Source organism: Alligator mississippiensis, chromosome 1 (assembly GCF_030867095.1).
Source record: "Alligator mississippiensis isolate rAllMis1 chromosome 1, rAllMis1, whole genome shotgun sequence".
NCBI lineage: Eukaryota > Metazoa > Chordata > Crocodylia > Alligatoridae > Alligator > Alligator mississippiensis.
Window position 1 is genome coordinate 465353968 of NC_081824.1, and position 27566 is coordinate 465381533.

At 47.9% G+C, this 27566-nt stretch overlaps 2 protein-coding genes across 2 annotated transcripts in view; both read left to right on the top strand.

Moving 5' to 3' along the window:
* RSF1 (remodeling and spacing factor 1) overlaps window positions 1-4389 on the top strand; it is a 116380-nt gene extending 111991 nt beyond the window's left edge. The window contains exon 16 of the mRNA XM_019493587.2: window positions 3173-4389. Within this exon, the coding sequence (XP_019349132.1) occupies window positions 3173-3237 (65 nt within the window). The 3' untranslated portion in view covers window positions 3238-4389. The remainder of the gene's footprint in view (window positions 1-3172) is intronic.
* Window positions 4390-5678: 1289 nt separating this feature from the next.
* Window positions 5679-25698, top strand: CLNS1A (chloride nucleotide-sensitive channel 1A). The gene is made up of 7 exons (XM_006272440.4): window positions 5679-5923; window positions 7530-7666; window positions 14223-14336; window positions 17011-17121; window positions 18615-18788; window positions 20345-20424; window positions 25092-25698. The coding sequence occupies exons 1-6, from the start codon at window positions 5805-5807 to the stop codon at window positions 20410-20412; spliced, it is 723 nt and encodes a 240-aa protein (XP_006272502.1). The 5' UTR covers window positions 5679-5804; the 3' UTR covers window positions 20413-20424; window positions 25092-25698.
* Window positions 25699-27566: the final 1868 nt, after the last annotated feature.

The following is a 27566-nucleotide window of genomic DNA, read 5'->3' on the forward strand; positions in this document are numbered from 1 at the left end:
CCGAGAGGGGATTTAATAGCAGCCTTCAACTACCTGAAGGATGGTTCCGAAGAGGATGGAGCTGGACTGTTCTCAGTGGTGGCAGATGACAGAACAAAGAGCAAAGGGAAGTTGAGGTTAGATATTAGGAAAAACTTTCTTACTAGGAGAGTAGTAAAACACTGGAACAAGTTACCCAGTGAGGTGATGGACTCCATCCTTGAAGGTTTTTAAGACCAGGCTAAACACAGCTTTGGTTGGGATGATCTAGTTGGGGATAGTCCTGCCTTGAGCAAGGGGTTGGACTAGCTGTGACCTCCTGAGCTCCCTGCCGACCCTCATTTGCTGTGATTCTGTGAAAACCTCAGCCTTGTGCTGAGAAGAGTCTTGCTGGGTGTGATATTACTTGTAAGCTATGGCTACATAGCTGTGATCCATGTTAGCAAATGTTGACAGCAACTGGAAAGGCCTCGTCTTACACCAGCATAAATTCATAGGTGTAATTCGACCTCAGAACTTAAAACAGCCCAGTGGATGAGTCTAAACAGAAATGTGTGCACAGCCTGTCTGTGATACCTGCTCTGCTGTGTGCTTATGACAAAAGGCAGTAAAAACCATCAAGAGAAGAAATGTAGTGGCCAACCAGGAAACTGCTCAAGCCATGGAAGGAGGTGGGGGCTGGATTTGGAGGGCGACTGCTCTCAGTGCTCACCCGTGAAGTCTCTCGGAACCTGATTTCTTTCCAGCCTGGGTATTTTTTTTTTTTAGTCCAGGTGCTGGGTTATTCTTTGATGCTAGGACATTTCTGTGGAGTCCATTCCCTCGCTGCAGAATCTAAGCTTGCATTTAAAACAAAGAACCTGATATCTGTTTCTAGCTTTTACGACTGAAGAAAAACTTCCAAGTCTGATCACCAACAACTACTGTATTATGTATAATTACTGAATGTCCAGGCAGCTTGAAGTGACTGTTTTGAGATGTGTAAACTTCTACTATCTCATTATGGGGTGACTCTGAAACCTAGTGGTGGTCAACTGCATTGTCAACATTGTCTATTTCTCTGCTTCATTTAGAAGGAAAAGTGTAATGCCTTACCTGGCCTTGTAAAATCCAGTATTTGATATTTGGGAGTGGGGCATCTGGCTTTTAAAGGGAAAAAGAAGGTGGGGATTTTCTCCCCTCTCTAGTGGCAAAAGTCTTCACTGTCCGTATCAGATGCATAACTCATCCTCTCAGTCCCCAACCAACTTGCCACTATGCTGCCTTTTGCAAAGCGCATGCAAGCTCTGCACAAAAATCTATGGCACAACAAAAATAAATACCTCAGTCCCTAAGGAGCATGCACTTTAAGGTAATACAACTTGCTGTTCTGCATAATAATCCACTGTGGGCTTTTCCTTAATAAAAACATTCCCTTTTTCTAAAAGTTCAATGGACTGTGTTGCAGTTTTCCTCAATAATTGCAGAGACAGTGGGAAGGGCTGTCTGGATATTGAGACAAGAGGCAGGTCAGACTATAAAACAGTGTTGTCCTTTCTTCCAGCTTGTGATCCACGGTGAGTGATAATATTTATAATGTGCTTATGCTTGATCTTGCCCGGTCTGCTGTGGATCATTGTAGCAAGTGGAAAGCACAGTTTAAGTTTGTTGGGCAAACACTTGGCATTAGCTAGGCACAACTGGAGAGAAGCAAGCCTGAGTATAGAGCCAGTCCTCAGCTCCCTCTTGTCCTGTATCAGCACAATCCTGTAAACTTTCATTCATGTGAATTGTGCCCAGCCATACTGAAGTACCACTGCCCAGTGACAGTCCCAGCACCTGCCACCTAGGGAATTCTTTGCCTGAGCAATGATTTGAATAATTGAAGCCAGAAATGGACAACAGAAGAAGAACCCTGTGGCTCTGATCTATAAATCCTTTTTCCTTCCTAAGAAGCCATAAAAGTTGTATGGCCTTATAACAGAGGGGAAACCTACAGTTGGGCCCCAGAGCAGCCTCAATTCTTGTCCTTGCTGGGTTCAATGCAAATACCCAATTATAAAAAGTTTATCAGTGCAAATTTTATTTTAGCACTTTTAGCGAATGTAATCCTTATTGTCCCCTTTGTGGTTACTTGAATCTTCTGTGGGTTTTGTGAGGGCTAAAAAAGTTCAAAGATCGTATCAGTTATCAAGTTATAACGGGAAGATTTGTTTCCAAGTTAAACTTGAAAGCATGGAGTTGCTTTGTGTGCAGGACAGACTTTTAATTGGAACAAGGCAGCATTGACTTTATTAACTTCAAAAAGTCTAAAGTATGACTTGGTGGTTCCAACTCCCTCCCTCCTGTTGTATGTGGGGAATTAATTTCCTCAACTGGCTCCTTTTCCTCAAAGAAAAATGGCTTAACCCATTGCTAACCAGGAGTATAAGGAAAAAAAGACAAATATATCAAGGTAGGAGACATTAGAGGTGCAATTGTATCCATCTTGACCCTTTTAAAATACCCATCTCTTAGCACAACTGCCTCATAGTAGCATGCTGCATTACTCCTGTTCTCGGGCAGTGTAAAAGGGTCACCTCGAGGAACTTGTCTCAGCAAGAGAAATCTGCACTGATGTAGCTTCCTGGATGTTATGGATTGTTGTGTTGGTGCTTAAATACAAAGCCTCCTTTTCCACCAATGCAGCACATCTACAATACAGACTTGTAGCTAAAAAAGTGCAGTTAGACCAAGGATATGAACAGAACCAGGGTCTAGGAGGGTAGGCTAATGTTCCCGCTTTTGCAACGTTAGATATCTGTCCTGAGACTGCCAGCAACTGACTGATCTTAACTGGCAGTAGCTTGCGATGTAGCCACGTCTGCAGTAGAATCTGGTCCCAGGCCTTTGAACCCCTTTCTCATGAGGCCACCACATCCTCATCAGAGAGAAAGTCAAGCAGAGAATTGGCGATTGTTATTTGTGACTCTGCTTTTTTTCCCTTTAGCTCAATGTGGAATTCTGCGCATGCAGCCAAAATCCAGTGTAGTGGATTGGGTGATGGTTACTGAATAGCTCTCATGCTTTTTTTCTTATCTTTGCTGCCTTTCATAGTGAGGGCTACAGCCCATTAAACTTTCAACGCTGTCCAGGAAGGTGAGTTGAGTCTAATGAGTTCTCTTATCTGAACCTGGTGATCACCTTAATGCTTCTATTTGCTTTTGTTTTCTAGATGGTGAGCATTTTAAGACAGCAAAACTGCTGAAGACACAGGCTCTTGAAACACAAATGGGATGAGTACTGGGACCTTAGGCTGGAGCGGTTTGCACGAGACTCTGCCAAACACAGCTCACAAGGAAATGGATTTTTTCAAGTGAAATGCCTCCTCTTTTAATGGAGAGACAAGGTTTTTTTGTGTAAATCTGGTATCTTTTATTAGACCAACTCAAATAGTTGGGAAAAAAATCATCTTTGCAAGCTTTCAGGTATAAATACCCTTCGTCAGGCTGAGGAAGCATCTGCAGTTGGTGCATGCTCTTTCTGGATGCAATGTGATGATTTAAAGAGTTGAACAGATATGCCAAAGAGTGACAACGCCTAGGACAGTTGTCTCTGTAGCGGTTGAAGGAGGCATGCATTTGTGTCCAGCCCATGCACTTCAGCTATGGATCACAATACTGTAATTCCTTTATTTTCTATTTGTGTCTGATTGGGACCAGGAGAGGAAGGGCAGAGTAAAGGAACCAGAAGCGGTAGTGGTTGCTACATTCCCCACATCTGCATCCCTCATCCTTACAAACTGTGGGAATACAGCAGTCACCTTTTAGGCAGTGACATCTGAGACAGCCCTGGCTGATCCACAGACAGCTGTTAGCAGCCCTGAAACGGACCACGGCTACTCAACGTAAGGGCTGGTCCAATTGCCACGTTTACGAACAGACCCTAGTCAGATGCTGCCAGGTGCTGATCCAGGAGCAAGTTTTCCAAGTCAGGCTATCCATCCCGCTTGAGGGAGTCACTAGTCTCACTGGGATATAGCTGAACATTTGGGAGGGGAAAAGCGGGCACTGGCATGGCAAAATCCAGGCGCGTCGGAAAGGGGGTGGCGGGGCCTGCTCCCCTTCCCTCTCCTGTTCCCGCAAGGCTGTCACCTCCGCCGGCATCATTTCCTTCGGAGAGGAGACGTAGCCAAACACGGGAGACGGGCGCTCCTCCCTGCGGCAGGGCTGTCAGCTGTCTGGTGGGTGGCATGATGAGCGCTGAGCGCTCCCAGCCAGCCGCACCGGAGAAGTCGGGAACGATGCGGAGCCTGTGAAGAAGAAACGAGGCCCCAGATGGGAAAGTGGAGAGCGAAGAGCCACAGATGCGAGGAAGAGGACGGGCGCCGGTGAGCGGGGAGACAGCTGCAGACGCCGGTCCTGCCAGCGCCAGCCAAGGCAGGTGGGCTGTGGCAAATGGGCCTGGCCACTGCCGCTGCGTAGCGATGGGCAGAGCGCTGGCGCGGGGCACAGGCTGGGGCACGCTGTGTTGGCAGAGGCCGAGCACGGTTCCTGCTGGGTTTCCTCCTGCCTGGTGAGTACAGCCGCATCGGCCCCTGCTTCGCTGTCATCCCGGACCTCAGGCTTGCACGGCCCTTGGCTTGACCTGCAGCGCGGCGTGGTCCCGGCGCGGCGACGCTGCGGGCCTGCTCTGCCTGGGGACGTGGGAGCTCAGCCTGGGCGTGCTCTACCCTGCCGCCCTCAGGGAGCCTGCGCGCAAGGGCCCGTTGGGGCGGTTGGCACAGCCGAGCGGGGTCGAGAGGCACCCACAGGTCCTGCCTGGCACCAGGGACTGTTGCCATGGATACCACCACCACTGGGACTGGAGGGGCTGTTGCCATGGATACGGCCAACTGTCACCTACTGGGCCTGATGGGGCTGTTGCCATGGATATGGCCAGCTTTCACCCACGGGTTGGAGGGGCTGTTGCCATGCCTACTTCCAACTGTCACCCACTGGGGTTGGTGGAGCTGTTGCCATGGATACTCCCAGCTGTCACCCACTGGGGTTGATGGGGCTGTTGCCATGGATACTCCCAGCTGTTATCCACTGGGGTTGGAGGGGCTGTTGGCATGGATGGCCAACTGTCACCCACTGGGGTTGATGGGGCTGTTGCCATGGATACTCCCAACTATCACCCACTGGGGTTGATGGGGCTGTTGCCATGGATACTCCCAACTATCACCCACTGGGGTTGATGGGGCTGTTGCCATGGATACTCCCAACTGTCACCCACTGGGGTTGATGGGGCTGTTGCCATGGATACTCCCAGCTGTCACCTACTGGGGCTGGAGGGGCTGTTGGCGTGGATACTGCCAACAGTTACTCACTGGGGTTGGAGGGGCTATTGCCATGGATACTCCCAATTGTCACCCACTGGGGTTGATGGGGCTGTTGCCATGGATACTCCCGGCTGTCATCCACTGGAGGTGGAGGGGCTGTTGCCATGGATACAGTCACCCACTGAGGTTGGGTGTGAGTGGGTCACTGCCCCTGCCGGGGGGGGCGGGGCCTGCACTACAGTGACTCCGCCTCGGGGCCCTACACCAGCCCTCCGCGCGTCACGTGACGGGAGGGGCAGGTTTCATTGGCCGGCGAAGGGGGTTTGGACGTAGCGTTCGCGACGGCGTCACGTGACAGGCCTGCAAATGGAGCGAGGGCTTCAACTTCCCCCCGTCCCGGCTTGACCATAGAGTGGCGGCTCCGGGGGCCAGCGTGCCGCCTTCTTTCTCTATGGTGGCGGGGGGGGAGAAGCGGTAGTTCCGCCTCCGGCCCGGGCGGGTTCCGCTTCCGGCGACGGCAGAAGCGGGACGGGACGGGGTGGCCATGAGCTTCCTGAAGCGGTTCCCGCCGCCGGCCGAGGGCGTCCGGCACCAGCAGCCCCACACCGAGGCCGTGCTGGGCGGCCGCGCCCTAGGCTCCGGCACCCTCTACATCGCGGAGAGGTGCGGCCGGGCCGGGGGCTCCGCGGGGCTGCCCAGGCCCAGCTGCAGCCCGGGGTGGGGGGTGAGAAGGCCTCAGGGAGACGATCCCGAGTCCCGAAGTCAGTTGAGACCCTCAGCCCCGGGTGGACCAAGAATCAAGGGGGGGAGTTGGTCTGTAAGGAGGGGAGCAGAGTCTCAGACCCGTGGGAGTTGTCCCACGTGCCCCGTGCACGGCTGGGATGAGCCAGGTCGGTGGTGCTACAGTGTTGCCAGCCCTGCCTTGCCCCAAATCATGAGATGCTATTTTTTGAAGTGTGTGTGGGTTTTTTGTGAAGGTGTTGGGGGGCTCTGTGCCCGTCTCCCTCGCTCTGGGAGGTCAGCCATGTGATGCCATTGCCACCCACTGCACGGGCAGGGGATGTGGGCGCGCTGACCACGCAGCACAATCCCTGCCCGCCCGGCAGCAGGAGGCTCACTGGGGCGTGGGGCAAATGCAGCATGGTGCAAAGCCCAGTCCATAGTGGACAGCACACTTCTGCCTCCCCCCGTGCCTCTGGACAACGTGCCCTGGCCCCGGGGCCCCATTCATCCCTGCCCCACTCCCTCACCATGGGGGCCTCCATCTGCCCCTCTCCCTCCACCTACCAGCTGGGAAAATCCAGAGATGTGATGGTTGGATATGGAGATCGCGAGTCAGTTATTTTGTCTTTGAAATCCTGAGTCTCGGGATGGTTTTGTGATAGTTGGCATTACTGCTGTTAGGCAGCTGCAGGAGGCTCGGGTTTGGGCCTCCTGTATGTCTTGCAGCCCTGTGCCAGCAAAGAGCGCTCGGCAGCAGGAAAAATCTTGGTGACGCGCTGCTGGCTGAGAAGCCAGACGGTCCTGGGGTCCTCAGCGAAGGAGAGATGGGATGGGGTTTGTTGTGGAGCAACCTCTTGTGCTGGGTTCCCGCTTGGAGTTGCGATTGCCGCTCTGTTGGTGGGATGGAGCTGCGGCTCAAACAGCGAGTGCTGTCAACCCACACAGGGCCCAGTTGTGGCCTGTTTTTTTTTTTTCAATAGACTTTTGTCTGCAGCTCGTACAAGTTGTTCTTGCTTCTTCCTCCCTGCTCTGTTCTAATGTGCTGCAAGGCTTTTTCCAGAGCTGTTTACAGGCCACGGATAGAAGGAGGCAGCGTATGCACCAGTTGCGTTATCAGCGATCTGTGTTGTGGGAGAACCAGGTGCTGCTGAATCCAAGTACAGAGCTGCCTGCTTGGAGAAGTGGGGGGAAAAGAGCTTGCTGGGCAGAAGTAGGAAAGCAGTTGCAGAACTGGAGAAGCAGGAGCATTGTAGCTATGTCTGGCCTGGAATTTATCAACAATACCCAAGAGTTGTGTGTGTTTAGGTCAAGAAGTGACCTGCACATTGAGCTGAAACTTGTCCTGGAGGAAAAAGTAGCTTTGGTCATGTTTAGCTTCAGGTAGAAAGTCCTGTTAGCACAGAGATGGAGCCTGGGCTTAGCAGTGACTGGGTGAACGCTGTTCACACCGTCTGTCGTGTGGGTGTGGCTGATTTGGCTGTTGTCTGCGAGATGTCACGGCTTTCCTGAGTTCCTGACTTGCCTTTTATTTATTTTTTTCCCTTAGTCGCCTGTCATGGTTTGATAACTCTGGTCTGGGCTTCTCCTTGGACTACCCCACCATAAGTTTACATGCTGTCTCCAGGGACCTCACTGCCTATCCATGGGAGCATTTGTATGTCATGGTGAATGCCAAGTTCGAAGGTATAGTATGCCTGCAATGTGACCCTCTGGTAACTTGTCACTTGAACAGTCAGTTATGAACAGTGGGGAGCTTGGGATTCAGAAGTGCCAGTCCTTGCCCAGCATTCCTCATTTCAAACAACATATCCTAGGGCCTCTTCTCTTTCTCTTGGGACCTCAGCTGAGTGCTTGTATTAGGACCATTCTACCATTGCACTTGCTCTCCTGCTTCTGGGCAAGTTAAACTGTCTCACAGGACCATGTTCCTGTTAAATGTCACTTTTCACCCCTCTGCTCTCTTGAACCTCCTTAAACATTTCTGCTTAGCCAGTTTCCCTTAGATTCTTGTGCCCCCTTCCCATGCTCCATGCATTGCTTTGCACTCCTCTACTCCACTCATTTAGTATCTCGTGAATGGGTGCTCACATGCCTTCTAATGGAGAGCAGACAGGAAACCTCCATCCCATGTTCATGGAATGTTTATTTCACACGAGCAACTTCCATAAGAGTTGCTTATATTTAGAGGCTTGTTGAATCTTTAAAGATTTCCTACAACAGACTTTTTTTTACAGAGGCTTTTGCCATTTCTTTATTGTTCACGGTTTGGACAGAAATTTGCAGGGCTTATTTTTTTTTAAATTACGTTTTAAAATCTTTTACAAATATCAGGTTTGCTATATCTGTTTTGGAAGACTTCTTAGGGGAGCATGTGTGGGGTGAAATGTAACGCCTCAGCTGTAGAGCACGAGTGCTAAATCTTTATTAAAGACATCTTTTCTCTGTAATTCTAATAGGTCATTTCTGCTAAGCAGATGTTAAAGCCACCTAAAAGCTATGGTTTAAATAGACTGACTTGAAAATCTTTCCACCTCTCTAGCACTATCAGCTGCTTCAGTTTTCAGACTCTGTAACCTTCTCATGTAGTAACTTTGCTGGTAATAATAATAATAATAGAAAAATAATAGAATCATAGAAAATTAGGGTTGGAAAGGACCTCAGAAGGTCATCTAATCCAACCCCTTGCTCCAGGAAGGACCATCCCTAACTAGATCATCCCAGCCAAGGCTTTGTCTAGCCAGGTCTTAAAAACCACCTCTCTCGGTAACCTGTTCCAACGCTTCACTACCCTCCTGGTGCGAGAGGTTTTCCTGATATCTAACCTAAACTTCCCTTGTTGCAACTTGAGACCATTACTCCTTGTTCTGTCATCTGCCACCACTGAGAACAGTCCAGCTCCATTCTCTTTTGAACCCCATTTCAGGTAGTTGAAGGCTGCTGTTAAATCCTCCTCAGTCTTCTCTTCTGCAGACTAAATAAGCCCAGTTCCCTCCACCTCTCCTCAGAAGTCATGTACCCCAGCTGCTGAACCATTTTTGTTGCCCTGTGCTGGACTCTGCAATTTGTCCACATCCTTTCTGTAGTGGAGGGCCCAAAACTGGACCCAGTACTCCAGATGTGGCCTCACCACTGCTGAGTACAGGGAAAGAATCACTTCCCTTGATCTGCTGGTAAAATAGCCTAATAACAATAAGAAAAAAAAAAAGCCAGCAGCATACTTAGCTGTATTAACAGGCTTATCACTTTTAAATTGAGAGAAGGAATTCTTCCACTCTGTTCAGCATTGGTAAACCTTAGCTAGAGTGTTATGTCTGGTTTTGGGCCCTGCACTTCAAGAAATTTGTGAATAAGTAAATGAGAGAGAATCCAGCATAGATGAACAAAAGAGAATGGGTCTGGACAGCGTGACTTATGAGAAAAGTCTGGAAGAACTGTGGCTGTTTAATCTGGAGAAGAGAAGACCTGGGGAGTGGGGGATGTTGTTAAGTCTTCAGATACTTGACAGGTGGTTAAAAAGAGGACAGAGATAGACTTATTTATGACTGTAGAGGAAAAGGCAAGAAATACTGGTCCTAAATTGCAGCAAGAGAAATTTAGGTTGGATGTTAGGAAGAACATTCTGGTGGGAACACATTGCCTCAAGTTGTTGCGGAGCCTCCATCCTTACAAGTTTTTAGTTGCAGATTTGCCAAGCATTTAGCAGGGATAATTTACACAGGGCTGATCCTTCTCTGAGCAGGGGATTGGACTAGGTGACTTCCTGCGGTTCCTTCTAGGCCTGTTTTTCTCCTATGCTATCGGTGTTTTGGGGCAAAGGCTTCAGTGGGGTCTTTATACACCTTAAGCAACAAAGTGTATGTGATTGTATATTTTTGTCAATTTCCTTTTAAAGCTTTAAAAAAAAAAGGCTTCCTTAAGGGAGAGTTTGACTGACATGATCATAGATGCATATGGCAAACAAGGAGGGAACAGGGGAGCTCAAATTGTCTGAGCTTTGCTGTTGTCTTGGATGCATTTTGAGGAGCTGTTTGCTTGAATTAGCCTCTGTGGTTCCATCTGCTTTAGCAGAGTTCCAAGCAGTATTTTGGGGAGAAATGTACAACTTGTATCTTTTTTTACTCCAGTTCTTGAATGCATCGTTTGTATGATGCTTGTCCTAAAACTGTACATCTAGAGTGGAGTGAACACAGTTTGCAAACTTACTGAATTTAAATATCTAAGTAATGTTTTGCCATAAGAATGCAGAGCTACTTCTGCCATGGGAGATTCCATACAGTAGGACTTCGTGACAGCCTCATTTTCTGTACAGGCTTGGCCTACAATAAATCTTTTGCAGTCTCTGGGTATGATTAGTTTTCAAGTCTACTGTGGCCTGTATCACAACTCTGTCCAATATTCAAGGCACTTGCCTCAAACCACATCTCTGCAATTGTTACAGGAATCTCCATGATTCATGCAGTGGGATTGGGCAGTGCCCTCAGTGTTCTTTCCCTTGAAGGCTTTTGTCACTCTTCCAAGTCAGCTGCATGTGCCTGGGAGTTGTTGCTTTCTGAGAAGGATGATCTTGAGATTGACTTCCCTGAAGGCATTAAGCTGGGCCCAGCAGCAGATGGTTGTGCCCAGTGATGTCAGTCTAAAGAGCCTTGGGCGGCCTCCTTGAGTGCTCTGCTTTCAGAGGTGGCAGCTGGTTCCCCCTTGGCTGGGCATCACTCAGCATGGCTTCCAGTTCCTGGCCTCTGATACAAAGCACTCTTCATGGAAGCAGATGCCTGTCTGGCTTGTTTCCATAAATCTTTAGAAATTCTGTTGATGTGTTTCCTAGATTTTGGGCTCAGTCTCTGTAGCAACAAGGCTCCACAGCACGGGCATCTTCCTCTTTGATTCCAGCAGTAGTAAAAGTGCATCAGGCTTTGCTGCTTAGTTAGCAGCCATGAAGCACTTCCTTCCCCATCTTTGAGACTCATCATGTTTCCTGCCCACCTTTCCACCGTGTGTGGCCTGCCTGGCACAGGGAGTGGTGAGATCAGAAACTGAACAAGATTCTCTATTGTGGCATGACTGAGCATGGCAGAGAGGCAAACACTGCAGCAAGGCCCTGTACTATCCATCTAGTCCAGTATCCTATGTCACACAGTGGCAGAGTGGATGCTGAAACAGAGTGAATGACATGACCAGGGTATTTTTCCATTGTTTCTTTCTTACTTGCAGCCTTCAGCATTTAAGGTGTAGGATAATGGTTCCCAAGCTCTGACAGGTTGCCTACTACCAATTTAAAACCATACAGCCTTAAGTACCACCAGCAAATTTCTCATACACATAAGTGACAGGCTATGCATTAAAACAACATCAAAACCTTTAGTAATCATAAAACATTGTTTCATCAGTTACAGTAGCCATATAAAACAATTAAAATTAAAAATATATATTGTGATTAGTAGCACAATTAAAAAGAAAATAGTTGCAATTAATGGCGATTTAATCACACAGCTAAAAACTCAAAATTATTCAGGTACTTTGTATGGTTGGGGGGTGGAGATGGGGTTTGTGTGGGGTGAATTTGTGAAAGTGTGGGGGAGCTGTGGGTGTGTGTATGGAGTTTGGTGCCTGGAGGGGGGTCCCCACATGCCTTTGCAGGATGTGGGGTACTGTGGGTCAGGAGTGAGGGGCGGCAGCAGGGCTGGGGAGGCTGTAGTTGGGAGTGACAGATAGACATGCAGATGTACAGCGCCCAGCAGGTAAGTCTGTGGAGGCGGAGGAGTGGGGGGGGAAAGGGAAGAGGTGTGGGGGAAGATCTAGGCTCCCATGCTGAGGGAGAGAATGGGACAGGGGCAGGGCTGGGATGAATGGGGCCCCAGGGCCACGGTGGGTTGTGGGACATAGCCATGGGAAACTTGTCCTGGATGGCTGGGGGTGCTGCAGCTCCCCACCATTGCATGCACCCCTGGGAAGGCATGGGGGCATGTGCCCCCCGGATTTGTGCATGGAGCAGAGTTGGGCTACCCCCTGCAGGCTGGGGCTTTGTGCCCCACTGCCGTTGTCTCGGAAGCCATGCGCAATGCCATGTGCCTTCTGTGCAGTGACTGTGCTGCATTCCCTGCCCACTTGGTGGTAGGAGGCACATGGTGTTGCATGCAGCTCTGGAGGGAATGGCAGTGGGGCACAGAGCGCAGCGGGCAGCCTGCTGTTCCCCGGAGGGTTTCTCCCCTCAGACTGGCCCACCCTGTCCCCCCAGCAGGAGCAGCACAAAAGGACATGGCCCCTCCCACTGCCCAGGCCCTTCCTGGGGAAGCCTAGGCCTTTGGCGGGGGGAGGAGGGCTCCTGTGCACACCTCCGGGAAGGCACATGTCCCCCGATTTGTGCGTAGGGTGGAGGCAGGCTGCCCACTGAATACTGGGCTCTGCACCCTGCTGCTGCTGCCTTCGGAGCCATGTGCAATGCTGTGTGCCTTCTGCTGCCAGGTTGGCAGGGGACGCAGCATAGTCAGCATGTGGAAGGCATATGGCATCACATGCAGCTTGAGGCAACAGCAGTGGGGCGCAGGGGTGTGTGTGGGATGGTGGGAACCCCAGGCATCTCATCTGGGGGGGGGGGGGGGGGGGGGGGGGGGAGGGGGTCCCATCACTGTGCACACCCTGGGATAGAGATGTGGGGCACCTGCCTCCTGGGTTTGAGCATGGGGTGGAGGCGGCTGCTGTTGCCTTGTGGCCGCATGTGACACCATGTGCCTTCCATGCAAGGGCTGCCCAGTGGTGGAAGGCACATGGCGTCATGTGCAGCTCCCAAGACAACAGCAGTGGGGCACAGGGCCCAGCATGCAGTGGCAGTTGCCTCTGCCCCAAACATAAATCTGGGGGGCAGGTGGCCCGTGTGCCTACCCTGGGGTGCGCACAGTGGTGGGAGCCTCCTCGCACCCCTGGAAAGGCCCAGTTTGTCCTAGGAAGGGCCGTGGTGGGTGGGGTTGCCCAGTGGCACCCAAGGTAGAGCCTGGCTGGTCCCGCGCAGCTCTGCAAGGGGACACTGCCTGGCCAAGACAGGATGCCAGGCTTGGTGGGAGCTTTTTGGTTCCTGCCTCGGCCTCCTTGCATGGTGGGTACAGTGCGAGTGGGGCAGAGATGTCCCTGCTGCAAGGGCCTGATCCACAGGAGCTCCTGGGAACAGCTGCTGTGACTGCCCCAGCCTGCCCATCCTTGCCCACCCGCAGCAAGGGGCTGGGGCTGGGACAAGCTCTGCGCAGGGCTGCTGCACTGCAGGCTCCCAGATGGCTTGGCACTGAGCGTTGCCTGTGGCGGCTATTCTCAGAGCCCAGGTAGTCCCTGCTGTGGTCTGGGGAGCTCTGCTCTGCTTGTGCTGCTCATGGAGGCTGAGCCAGGACTCCCCCAAGCCCGGCATCCTGCTCCGGCCAGGCAGCTTTTCCTCGCAGGCAGGGCAGCTACATCCTATCTCCCCACGGAGCTGCAAAGCCTGGGCCAGGCCCCACTTCCCATGCCGCTGAGCACCCGCACTGCAGCCTGAGTCTGTGGATCCCTGGAGCAGTCCCCGCTCTCCACCTGGCCCGCGCTTTCCGGCTGCCGCCTTCCCAAGGGCCTGGGCAGGCCAGCCTATCCCCTTCTTCCCCAGTCTCTCCACACCTCCCTCCCTCCCTCCCTCCCTCATTCCCTGTCTTCTCCTTTCTCATCACACCGTACTTAACAAAAAAGAATATACAAGAACAAAGGAAGCATATGAGGTTTTATTTTTTGTCACCAGGTTTAGAATTTTTAGAAAACCTGGTTATTTACTTAAAAAAAAGAAGAACCAATATTTATGATGATTAACTGTATTAATATGCAGTGCGTCCCTCCATGTACTCCCCACCCCAGTTTTTTTTTTTTGTGTGTGTACCAGCACTCTGGCACCTTACAGGGTACACAGTGCATTTTTTTCGATACTTCGGCCAAAAATGTTGCCTACCCCAGTTTATACTGTCTTGTTTCCAATTTACAATTGTTTTATATGGCTACTGTCACTGATAAAACAATGTTTTATGATTACTAAAGGTTTCGATGTTGTTTTAATACATGGTCTGTTTCCTATGCATATGAAAAATTTGCTGGTGGTACATAAGGCTGTATCGTTTTAAATTGGTCTGTCAGAGTTAACTCAGTCTGTCAGAGTTGGGGAACCACTACCCTAAAAGATCAAATGAACCAGATTTTGGAGAAACCATAAGCAGCTTTCTCATAAATGCTTTCCTTGAAGAGGAAGAGCCAAAAGAAGATCCCATGGCCGAAGGGGAAGAGGAGGAGGATGACAGCGATGATGATGTTGAACCCATTGCCGAATTCAGATTTGTTCCCAGCGACAAATCAGCCTGTAAGTGAAAGAGTGAAATACTTGTGCTGCTCCTGCCATCTGGGGGGTTCAAAGTGCTTTCTGAAAGCTGAGTAAAGTCTCTGTCCCTATGAGGTAGGGACACGCTACATATGGGGTTTGGGGCCTAGAGTGGGCAAATGACATGACTCTACAGCTCTAGTCTAAGTGCTAGATTTCCATCTCCCTAGAGCAGTAGTCCTGAACCTTGCTGGCCTCAAGGCCTTACATGGAAAATGCCAGTTCTTAGTTTTCACTGGCTTTTTGATTACAGAAAGATACCAGAGCCGTTCTTCTGTCGAAAAGACCTTAGAAAGCCTGCAACAGGTCTGAATGGGTTGGGCACTATTGATTCCTATTTGAAAACTGGATTTATCTTGCAAATTGTGTTTGCACACCTAATAGTGCTAATATGATGCTGCACCCCACAGCAGTTTTAAAAGGATCTCGGGATACCCTGGTAGGGAATCACTGCCCCAGAAGTAGTGACATAGGCTGTGCTAATGTTTTGTCAGTCCTTGTGTCCCAGTTAAAGTTGGGATCTGCTGGGCAGCTAGGTCTCTCTGTGGACTCCAGGTTAGTGTTGCGACATGTACCTGAATGTCATTCCCAAGAATATCCAGGCTCTTTACCTGCACGCTTATGATTTAATTAATCTAGACTGGCATTGGATTTGTATCATAGGTATGTTTAATGACAGACTCATTATCATGACTAATATAATTGTCCACATCATTACTTCATTAAGAAGGCAGCAGTTGGCCAGACCTCTGGTCTCTCCAGGCTGGTGCCTTGCCTCTAACAGTGCTTAGTGTAAGATGCCTCAGAATTAGTGCAAGAAACCCCCAGTAGATAGTCTCAGAATAAATTGCTCTCTAAAAGAAGCACCTGCTTAACTGCTGTCACCTAATGAAACAGGTAGACAGTGTATCTTAGTGGGTAGAGCAGTTGGAGCTGGTATCAATTCCTAGCTCAGCAACCAGCCTAATGAGCAACCTTGGACAAGTCACTTCACCCTTCTTGGCTTCAGTTTCTCCACCAGTAAAAAGGGAACAGGAATACTGACCTCCTTTGTAAAATGCTTTAAGGCCACTGGTGGCAAGAGGTGTATAAAAAGCTGGGTTGTGGTGTTCATGGTCAGATCTTTGTCCTGGATCATTAGATTTTGTGTCCCCTTTAAAATCTTGTTATTTAGTGTATTAGTGAATGTTGATTACCCAGAGAAATATCTCAGCCCTGTGTTTCTCCTCCTTGCCTGTTCATCTCTTCTTCTGTCAGCGAGTTCTACAGGCTACACCTGCAGTATTCTCAAGAAATCCTTGTCAGACTTGAATTAGCCACATGGGGAGTTTTTAATTAGAGCTTTTTAATTGCACCCACTGTTAGGTTGTTCTTGTAAGGCATACAAGTACCCACTTCAGTTATTCAGAACTATTGTATTGACTTTTGTCACATCCTTTTTATCTGTCTCCTCTCTCAACTCAAGAATTTTCAGTTACCCCTCACACACAAATCTCCCAGGCCTTTGATAATGTTGTTGGCCCTCTCTGACCCTCTTTTGGCTCCCCTGTGTCCTGTGATATGACCAGATCCAGGCACAGTATTCCTGTTGAAGGAGTGTCCTTGGTTAATAGAAAGGTCTTATCCTGTTATCTCATTCTATATGTGTCCCAGAACTGTTTTTGCTGCACCTTGGGTTGATGTTTGCTGAGAGGAGAAATGCAGGATTTCTTCTTGCCTATTTATTTCCTGTTAGAACCATCAGTGTTCATGAGCAGTGAAATGATAGTGGATACATGCCTATTCTTGCTTTTTTATGGGTCTTGGACAGTCTTCATAGCCATCTTTGGTTTTACATAAAGGAAGTGGTACCACCCCCTTTCCACATTGTTAAAACCTATTACACCCAGTCCTAATGTGACTCTTTGGGGTCTTGCACAGTTAACGCCTGACCATTTGTTCCAACTCCATTTTGTGTCCCAGTGGCTTCTAATCTGGGGCACAGGCTTTCTGTCACCCTGTGATTTTTTTTTAAATTTTTTTTTTAAGGCCCTGAGTTTATTTTAAAGAGGCTGTTGCCTAAAAAAGATTACTTAAATTGCCCACAAAATTATAATCTTAGATCAGAGCGTGTAGACAAATGTCCTTTTTAGCTATTTTAGATAGAGGTGGGGAGCTTCCACTTAGGAGCACTGGTAAACTGTTATAATCTCTGTGATTATACATCTCTGATCCAGTAGTGGATGAGGCAGGGTTAAAGTTAGAGTGGTTTGGCTGAACTTCTATCACTACAGAACCATGCACATGTAACAGTTGCATGGTGCCAGTTTATTTTAGTATAATTTGATAGTGATACAGTTAAGTCTGTCCATACCCATGGCACAGCCTTAGGGATTGCTTAGTTCACTGGTTCCGGTGAAGGAGTGTCTTCACCCTCTGAGCTCTTCTCCCATCCCAGGAGTTCTTGGCTGCTGCCACGGTAGATTTAAGTGGTGAGAGGTTTTTGATGTTCTAAGCACCTCTGCAACTCCTCCTGTGTGTGCAACAGGCCCCCTCCTTTTGCAGAGGCAGGTATTTAGTGCCTGATTAAGATGAGGACCTTTTTCACATCCCTGCTGTGGTCTGTAGAGCTATTTGGGCCGCTTGCCCACAAAAGAACTCTGTTTTGTTTATCCAGTGGAAACTATGTTCTCAGCCATGTGCGAGTGCCAAGCCCTGCACCCGGACCCAGAGGATGAAGATTCAGACAATGATTATGAAGGGGATGAGTACGATGTGGAGGCTCACGGTTAGTGATGCTTTTTCTATTAAATGCATGCTGCCTCATGCCCTTGCTGCCTCCCTTAACAGCTGTTCTCCAGCTAGGCATTATGTCCTGAGTATGCACGTGCAATCCAGCATTCATCAAAAAGCTCTTTTTCTGTGGTTGGTACCACTCTGAGTTCTTAAAGCCAAAGTGTTGTATATTTGTTAAGCACACAAAAAAGCAAAAAATCAGTAACCAGACTACGGAGGGCTACCTGCCCAGCAAAAAAAAAAACAAAAAATCCTAGTGCAGCCTTGTTGTATGCCCCAAACAACCAAGAGACTGATCGCAGCTGTCTCTCTCTGCCATCAACATGTTGTAAATGTGAATTTAACACCTAGACCACTTTACCCAAACTTTATATAACTATATTGTATTGTTGGCTGAGGCACCACCTTAGCCTCCCTGATGGTTGCTCAGCAGCCGCTCCAGCTTGATCCATTCAGCCACTCTCCTTTTGCTGCAGACTGCTCCTGCTTCCACGTATGTGTTGCTGGAGAAAAGGGCAGTAAAAGTTTGTTTCTCTAGGCAACGGCTGCCTGGTTGGCTGTGGTTTCTAGCCCTTTGTGAAGGAGTCCAGACCTTTGGAGGGTCACAGTTTCAGGAAACCACTTCATACCCATGCTGAACTTTAAGAATGTGAATGGTGCCACTTGATGTCTTGTATAGAAATGTCAGGAAAGGGAACTATTTCTGGAGCAGGCATATTGGCTTTTTTGTAGTTAAAGAAATGTCCTCCTGGAGATGGAAGGCAATTTGCTTTTTTCCTCCTCCCTAAAACAGGGGAAATAGTTTCCTGCCTATTTTATATAGCTTACAGCAGCAGTTGATTAGAGACAGTGCAGGTAGAACTGGCTATAATTAAGGTTACATGTATTTTTTCACTATGAAACACTGTTCTTTGCCAAGCTAGGGTGAACAATGTGAGCCAAGAACCTGTCTTAGCTAAGTTTTTCCTGCATATTCAATCCAGAACAGTTCAGCGGTTTTATACCAAGATTGGGAGGAAGTAGTAAGTGATCACATAATTATAGAGTATCAGAATACATGCACACAAGGGGGCCATATTGTTTGCACAGACAAGTCTGCATTCTAGTATTTCCTGGCTTGAGTGCTTGACTTGGCAATATTATAAATTGGCTAATGTTGTTTTCTACCTTAATGTCGTTGAAATGTTGATGAGACGACATTGACGCTTGTAAGCATCTTTAATTAACAGTACAAAATTTTCATTAAAGAAAGTATTTAAAAGCTATTTTAGATGGTGTGTGCTTTGTCCTGAAGTTGTCTTGTCATAAAGTTTAGTGACAAGATTTGTTTCTGAAATGCTACTGAACCCATCTCATTTTTATTCTGATTTGCTTTAAAATATCTTAATGGCCTTTAAAAGATATTCTTAGGGCCTGATCTAGGAATATCTAAAAATTTGCTTAGTATTGTAGGCACTTGCTAAAAATTAACTTTTTTTTTTGTAGAACTGGGACAAGGTGACATCCCCACCTTTTACACATACGAGGAAGGATTGTCCCACTTGACTGCAGAAGGCCAAGCTACCTTGGAGAGACTGGAGGGCATGCTGGCCCAGTCTGTGAGCAGCCAGTACAACATGGCGGGAGTGAGAACAGAAGATTCTGTAAGGGAGGTAGAAGGTGAGTCTTGGCCTGTTCCTTTAAGCTGCATGTTAAGACATCCTGATCTTTTCTTACATCGTTCTCTGTAGCAGTAACCATGGGGAAAGTGACTGATGGCCAGGCCAATGGAGCATATGTGCTTTGGGAATACAAAGCAGGTTTTGCTCAAACAGCAAGTAATGATGTTAAGATAAACTACCCAGGTGTCTAAATGTTTCCATTATTTAAAATACGTGATCGCTGTTCTGAGCTTTACAAATTGTGGATTGTCAAATTGGAGAAACATAGTGGAGCAAAGGAAGAAGAGAAGCTTTGTGCTGTTAAAAAGCCCTCCCATTTATATTTAAAAGTGCAGGATCTTTGCTTTCCCTTGGGTCAAAAATGAATACAGCATCTGATTATAGACTTGCACTAGTGGAGCTCAGATTTTTAAAAGTCTAAATATACATTTAGACAGTACAGGATCTCCCGTGAAATAATCTGCCAAGTATTGACCTTTTAATATCCTTTTTCCATCTCAGCAGCATAGTCCCTCAGTACACGTGATGAGCTGCACTAACCAGTGCACCTACTTTATTTTAGCTTCAACTCTGCATTTTATCTCATGGTTTAGGTCAGGGGCAGGCAATTATTTCAGGTGGAGGGCCGCTTACTGAGTTTTGGCAAGCCATCGAGGGCCGCATGACAGGCAGCCAGGGGCAGATAAATATGAATTTTCTAAATTTTTTAGGGGCCCCGCGGGCCGGACTGAATGGCCTGGTGGGCTGCATCCAGCGTGCAGGCCATATTTTGCCCACCCCTGGTTTAGGTTGTGTGTTCTGGGCTAGGAGATTAAATGCTGTGGTATAGGATGTGTTTATGTATCATTTGCTTTCATGAAGTCTCCCTTCGTTGCAGAGTACAGTCTTGACTTCTTAACCCCATATTCTGGATGTGAGGAATATGATTTTCAATTAACTATCCAACTTGAGCTTGCACTGAGCAGTTTTTGTAGCCTTCCTGCCTCTAATTGGCTATGGCACGTTGTTCATACATCAAAGTTTTTGCCCAGTTCAGAGTGAATGGATCATCAGATTTTTTTTCTGATGTTTCCTGATGTTCTGCAGCCCAAGGGATAGGTCCTGGCTTACTAAAATTGATGGCAGCTATGAATAATTAGTGGTTCCCAAAACATGCTCTGATTTAGAGTCTAACTCAGGCTACACTTGGCTTACATGTTTTTCTGATCCTGAGTTCAGCTGCATTGCAGGGGTTTGAATCCCAGTTTGAGCCAAATAAACATTCACATACTCAACCAATATTTGCAAGGTGGGGGGTAGAAACTGCAGCTTAACAGTCTTGCCTTTCTGTGGTATGAAACTTAGTGATTTAATATTGTCTGATGTCCTGCAAAGGCTTTTTATCAGCCCACAATGAAATAGATCTGGGAATCTGCAGGTTTTCAATTGGGTACAAGAGCTTTGTATTTTCTGCATTACTAACCTGTTGCTGGCAGAGGGCACTGCCTGTCTTTGTGTCATAGGCATGTGTTCTGTTTGTGAGGGCTTCAATACTTCGTTGCCTTTCTCTTCCAGATGGGATGGAGGTGGATATAGCACCAACAGTCGCAGGGCAGTTTGAAGATGCAGAAGTTGATCACTGAGGACACACTACTGTAAGCTTAAAATGTAGTTCTTTCTACCTTCAATGCAAGGCATTTCAGATTCATAGATGTTAGGGTCGAAAGGGACCTCAATAGATCATTGAGTCCGACCCCCTGCATAGGCAGGAAAGAGTGCTGGGTTTAGATGACCCCAGCTAGATGCCTATCTAACCTCCTCCTGAAGACCCCCAGGGTCTCTGCGAGACCTTTTTTCCTTGTGAGCTGGCTGAGTCGAGAATTGCCTGTAAGCCTCTACCTTAAATTGTTCTTTGAAATTCCATGGAAGGTTTTGTGGGTACACCTGGAATTTTGTTGTGTCAGTAAGTCTTTGAAAAGCATTTCTAATTGTATATCTTAAATCTCTTCACATTTGATAAGCCAGGGGAGAGCAATTATTTGGGCCCAAGGACCACATAGGGAGTATTGAGCTTTTGCAGGCTCGGTCAGCACCCCTCCTCTCCTCCCGCACCCCTCAACATCTCACCAAAACTCCCTATGGGGCTGTGGGTGGGTGGGAAGCAGTGTTCAGGAGCAGGAGGGGTGGGTGAGGCTGGGATCATGGGGCCAGGCTGCAAGGTGGTGATAGCTCCAGGCTGCTCTCTGTAAGCCTTTGCCCTCTGGGGTTTGATGTGGGGTGTGAGGAAGGCTGCCTGGGTGCTAGGTCCCTGGAGCCTGCCATGGGTTAGGGAAGGGGTGGGGGTGCATGCAGCAGAGCTTGCCTGGGCTGTGGAGTTTGTGGCACTCTGCATAGGGCTGAGCCCTGTGCGCTCATGTCAGGGCAGCCTGTACCATGCTCCCACTGGATCTATTCTGCTCCCCCTGCCTCCAGCGGCAGCTCCTATCCTTGCTGCGGTGCAGCAAGCAGCTTCTGGTGGGGCTATTCCCAGTGTAGCTGCAGCTGGCTGGGTGCTGCTCTGCTTATCCTGCCTCTAGCAGTGGCTCCTGCTCCTGCCGTGCCAGGTCACTCAGATTTCATAGACATTAGGGCTGGAAGGGACTTTGCAAAATCATCTGGTCCAGCTCCCTGACCAACAGGCAGGAAGTCAGCGGCGGTCAGATCGCCCCAGCAGGCAGGCAGTTTTGGTGGAAGGTGGCTGAGAGCTGGAGCCCTGCGCGCTGGGGCAGGAGCCACCCAGCTGAAGCTGCCCACCCACTCACCTGGAGCAGCACAATGCGGTGCGGCAGAGGCAAGATCAGGAGCGGGAGCCATCGCTGGAAGAGGGGTAGGGAGCAGAGCAGCATCTGGCTGCAGCCGTACCAGAAACAGCCCCACCAGAAGCTGTACACGCTTGCTGTGGGCACTGGCGGGAGCCTGGCAGGAGCTGCCCCAGCACAAGTGGAGAGGCTTGGCTACATCTGGAGCACCGTGGGGGCAGCCCACAGGCTGTATTTTGCCCACCCCTCTGTTAAGCTGTGGAACAGGCTACCATGTAGCATTCCAGTCTTTTCATCGCTGATCAGTTTAAATTAGTGTCTTATTTGGGTCCTGACCTTACCTGCTTCATTGAAACCTTTTGATAGATCTTAGGGTGGATTGTCCAATTCCACATCCTCTCTTGGAAGTTATCAAGATACTGAGGCCACTTCTGGAAAGCTACCACCTTCAGTATCCATTATTTCCTCTCTTTAGTGTAGACTATTTGGCAAACATTCAAGGCGCTTCTCTCATTTTCTTAAATGACTGTTATGTGGAGCAGCAATGTCCAAAGTCTTCCCTTAATGTAAGACAAGGTTCCTTGGGTGAATTTGATATCTTTTATTAGACCAATAATAAAAGATATCAAATTCACCCAAGGAACCTTGTCTGCCTATGTCCTTAGACCAACACAGCTACAACCTAAATCCCTTAATGTCAGACACTCATGACATCTGCACCTTAATGTGGGCTCTAGAAGGAAAGTTCAGCTCGAAGAGTTCCCTCCCAGTGCTTATCCAGACTTGGGTTTCCTTGATGGTGGTAATGTCAGTGCATGCCACTTTCTACAGAAACATTACAGCCAAATGTTCATGTTGTGAGCACAGGCAGAGTGAGGGTGGGTTTGGGACTTGGATATCACCTGGGAACATTGAGGCACTAGAGCAGTGCTTCCCAAACTTTTCCTTAGCATGACCCCATTTCCTCAGCATAGCTTCTCACTCCTAACTTGCAGCCTCCCCGCACGCAGGTGCCTCTTACTCCCAACTCACAGCCCCCTGGTCCTGCTAGTGCCCCTCACTCCCAATCTGCTTCCCCCCACTCTCCCCACATGCCCCAGGGCCTGCAGCCCCCTGCCCCCCACCCACCACAGCAGTACTTGAGCCCCAGCTGCTGCCTGCAGGAAACAGCAGGTGCTGAGGCTGGAGTGCAGACCCTGCCTGTCCGCCCGTCCCCTCCCCTGCTGGCAGCCGGCCTGAGTGGAGCCCGTGGGCGGGAGGGAGGATGCAGACTGCCTGCTGCAGGCTTGGGGCTCCCCACCCTGCTGCCCTTCCCCCGGGCCTCCAGCCCAGCTGGCGGGACCTGGCGCAGGAGAGGGTGCCGTGCCATGATACCATGTGCTGATGATGTGACCCCATTTAGGGTTCTGACCCACAGTTTGGGACCTGCTGCACTAGAGGAAATAATATTTGTGACTTTGCTGACACATCATCAAGTTAACCAACTTTCCTATCCGTCATCGCAACGGCAGTGCCACTGTCTTTGCCTTCTTTTACCTGTGGCACATTCTAGGGAGTTCTTGGGGTTTCTGGTTTTGTACTTTGTAGCTGTGTGTGAGTGTGTAAAGTGATGATTAGGGAAATTCTTGGGGTGAAAGGTTGCCTGCAAAGGCAGGAGACTGATCCTGTGATCTTCTGAAGGTGGTGTCCTGTCTTCCAGACTCTGCTCTTTGTCAGACTGCACAAAGTTACACTACAGGAGTTCAGTGGACAGTGGTATTCTCCTTTATCAACCTGCATTGCTGGGCAGTTAACCAACTGCTCCATTTCAGTGGTGGATAAAATAATTCTAGGCTGACTCAGGGTATGGCTGCATGTACGTATGGAGTCATTTCCAAAGGGGAACAGCTGATATGTAGGTATAGGCTTGGCAGAATTGGATTTAAAAAAAATACTTTTTATGGATAATATCAGCGTTTCTTTTTACTTTTATCAATTTTAAATTTTCAAGATTGCGCAAAATTAGGGATGTGGGAGACAGACAATTTATTAACGATAAATGTAACCACTGCAGGACTGCGGCCAGCTGAGTGGTAGAGCTGTGGTCAGTCCTGGCTCTGCTTGCCCGTAGCTCCCTTTTCCACTCTGTCACTTCCCCTTCTTTTGTTCCCAGTCCCTTGGGGTTTCCGGGAGTTGCAGTCCAAATTACAGTCAGCATGGTTCTGTAGGACCATCATTTTTCTTATTTACCCTTTCTATAAATTTTGATTATTGATGATAGAAATATTTTTTTGTCAGTCGTGTGAGGTGAAATCGATGTTTACTGATGAATCAAATCCTGCCAAGCCTTTATTATGGACAAGCGGGGGACGATGCAAATATAGCAAAATTATTCCAGCTTTAACCCTGCTTTATCCTGGGTTAGTCTGAACAGTTTTGCTGCATTTTTATCTTTCCTGGCTTGTCCAGGTCTGACAATTAACACCTAATGCCCTTTTGAAACCTTTCCCTCCTGAGGCAGCTCCCAATGTACGTGTCCACACCCTATGATGTCTCTGTCTGTGAAACAGATGAAGAGCCTTTGGTCATGGGCATCTGATTGGGTTAAATTGAGCAAGTCAGACTCTTCCTGTTTTAAAAGCTGCAAGCACATGGCAAGGTCCCTCGGGGCAGTTTAACCAGGCCCAGGACTGGCACATCTGCTACTGGAGGAATCTGGACTAAATGTGTCACACTTCAAATGCCTTTCAGCGCAGAGCCTGCTGGTGATGGGGTGAAGCTGTGGTATTACTTCCCCTCCCCCATCCCCAGGTTTATGTCTGCAGCTTTCTCTGTCCCTGTGTGTCCAGAACCTTTGGGATGAAAGAACTTTGATTATGTTGGTCTTGCTGTAAAGTCCTACAGTAAATGTGAATAATTGCAAACTCCAGGTGTTGTCTTTTCACTTCATTGTTTCTGCTGATCCCCCTGCTGACATGTTTGTAGTGCACAGATTGCCAAGTAAAGGAGGGAGCATGTTGTAACCTTCAGAGTGTACTGTGAAGCAGATCAGTCTAAGTTTAAATCTTCAGTTTCAGGAACTTTTATGAACAGACTGAATCCGCAGGAATGCTTCACTTCGGTATTCCTGTAGGGAGCAATGACCCACCTTCATGTGAAACTAATGCTGTGTGTTACTGCTCGTTACACAAACGAGACATGACAGTTGCCTGCTGAAGCTTTTATGAAGAATAGATTTTTGTTCATGCCAAATCATGTGGGTTCACATTTTTCTTCCTGTTTGTATTAAGCCGGCTGGTCCTGGGTCTCGTGCACGCGCACACGTATCCTGTGTTGATTTTAAAGCAGGTGTGTACGTGGGGCCTGGATTTCAGAGCTGTCAAGCACTTGGAGCTCTCCTCACTGGGACCTGTTGGTGTTCAGCCCCAACAAGCCATTGTTATCCCAGGCTGCTGCTAGCAACTGTCGAAAGGGTTTTTTGAAAAGCTAAATAACCTAATTCTTCAAAGCTAATGTATCTAAATGTGATGCCTTGTATTTTTCAGATTCCTCTAGTGCCACTTCCAGAGTAAGTTGCAGAAGGCGCTGCAGTGACTATCAGAAATTAACCCTTCTGTATTAATGACCTAAACATGGATGTCTAGGTCTGTAAATGCTTTTATAGATGTGCTTTAAAACAGGGTTTGACGTTTGTGACCACTGTGGGTTTATTTAAAGGATAAAACAATAAAACCTCTTGCATCTAACACCTGAAAGGGGCTAATCATGGCTTGTTTCTAGGAAGCCTTTGTAGAAATTCTAGGAATTAAGAGATACAATTGTAACTAGAACAGAATTCTAGATTGTCCTAGAATTTTTCGATATTTTTGTACCTGTTCAGTGAGTCAGCCACGTATGATAGAAACAGAAACGTTACAAGATTGGTGAAGAGAAGTAAAGTCAGGTGAGGCTGCAAAGCAAACTAAATTTAAAGCCCTGCAAAACTGACTTTACCAGTTTAGTACTTGTGTGCTGTCATTTCTTTAATGACAGTGCAGGGGTTGGGGGAGAGACTGGGATGCAATCTGTGAAGTCAGGAGATGAGCTTTGTTTTGTGTCTTTGTAATAAATGTTTAACAAGCTTGTTAAATAAACTTAGACTTTTGTATCTCACAGTCCAGCCTGATTTTTCCAGCCTCCATTCACTGTCCTCAGAAGACATGTCTTGCTGTTCTGGGCTCTGCTTGGGCAGTTCTTTGCGGTGTTAGGGTCTGTTGGTGCTTCTCCTCGAGAGGACACTTCCCTCACTGCGTGAGGGATTTGCACTGCACTGGTGGCAGGGGGGCTGGTCTTGGCACTTTTTGAGCTGGAGAGCTCCCTTTCACCATACCCCATCATATTCTCAGCCTTGCTTGAAAACAAGGTTTATGCCTTCCCTCCAGTTTGTTCCCCATAATGCATGTCCCTGAAGATAACTTCATTCCCCTCCATCTCTTCTTCTGAAGTCAGTCTGAGAAACTACTCTGATCATGATAACTCTCCACTCCCTGCTTCTGGTTACAGCTTACACCATTTATCTTTTACCGTACACAGGGAGGAGACGACTCTTGTGAAATCGTTCTGAAGTGTTCACTTACTGTTGGAATGCCTGAAAATAGTGTGTGGTATAAGGCCTGTCCTAAAGTTGTAACACCTCAGATGTAGCTGTTTGATAGAGTTCTTAAATATTCATGTTCCAGAAATGTTTGTCAAGTACCATTATAAATGTGCTGTATATGGTAAGAAGCTTTCAAAATTACTGTCTTTAAGTCTGTTATCAAGCAAAAAAACTAAGACTTTGCCAGTAAAGAACATCCAAAAGGACAGCAGCAAAAACCTGGGAAACTGAACATTCATCCATTTATATGCTGTAAACATCTCTGAAATTTTTAGATACACTGTTGAAAACTGAATGATTTTGAGAACTTGGGGAGACCTGGGAAGACTAGGTTGGAGGAACCTGTTCTGCGTGATGCTCACAACAAACTGTGATAACTGTTGGTGCACTTACACAGAAAGGAAACAATTAAATGTCCATATCCATTTGTTGTCTCTGTGGCTTCTACTTGCATCCTAACCTCAAGGGCAAGGGACACTGTTTAGACAGCACCCAGCAGAATGGGACCCAGTCAATTGTTGGGGTTTCTAGATGACACCTCTAATGCAAAAAGGTCCTGGAGTTCAGAAATGAGAGAGAGAATGGTCCTGGGCAGTAAGTAGGCTTTTGTGTGTGGGTCCCTTTATATTGCTTTTCTGGCGCTCTGTTCTGTATCAGGTTTGGATCGTTGTTGGTGTCATGGTCCAGTAGCTCTGTTCTTCTGCAGCCATTGCCCAATCAACCTGTTTGTGCTATGAAATGGGTGCAAATGAGCTAGTGCTGAACCTCACTTTAATGCAGATCTAGCCAGTTCCCTCTATTCCAGTGATTTTCAACCAGGGTGCGACAGCACCTGGGGGTGCCTTGGGAACTTTTCAGGGGTGTTGCTGAGTGCCAAGCAATGCTACCACTTCAGGTGTGCAAATATGGTTCACAAGATGAATCCAAAGATTTCAGATAGGAATCCATAGTGTTAAAACCATTCTGACCTGTTGTAGGCTTTTGGAGTTCTTTGCAACATAAGGATTCCTCTAGTATTTTTCTGTAGTCAAAAATCAAGTAAAAAGTTAAGAGCTGACACTTTCCAACGAATACTTTCAGTCTACGAAGGTTGAGAACCACTGCTCTCTTTCTCTACTCTGGCTGACATAAACTCCAAATTAGTCAGTCTGTTCCCCCTTTTTTCCCCACAATCACTCCTGGTATTTTATAAACTAATTATTTTAATACCTTGGAAACCATTTCAGTTTAGAGATGGAGAATTCAGATACTGGAAGGTTAGGTGAACTAGACAGAGATTAGGATTCCTGCTGCATGCCAGAATCTGATCAGCAAGCAAAAGTCTAACTCTGGTCTAGTGTAATCTGCTGCTGTAACTTGACAAAACTTCACTCAGGTCAATGGA

Excerpts from the sequence above, each read along its gene's own strand:
- CLNS1A (XM_006272440.4), top strand. The coding sequence starts at position 5,805 with ATGAGCTTCCTGAAGCGGTTCCCGCCGCCGGCCGAGGGCGTCCGGCAC. Across the intron at positions 5,924-7,529 it reads ACCCTCTACATCGCGGAGAG|TCGCCTGTCATGGTTTGATA; the intron begins GTGCGGCCGGGC and ends TTTTTCCCTTAG. Across the intron at positions 7,667-14,222 it reads GGTGAATGCCAAGTTCGAAG|AGGAAGAGCCAAAAGAAGAT; the intron begins GTATAGTATGCC and ends CTTTCCTTGAAG.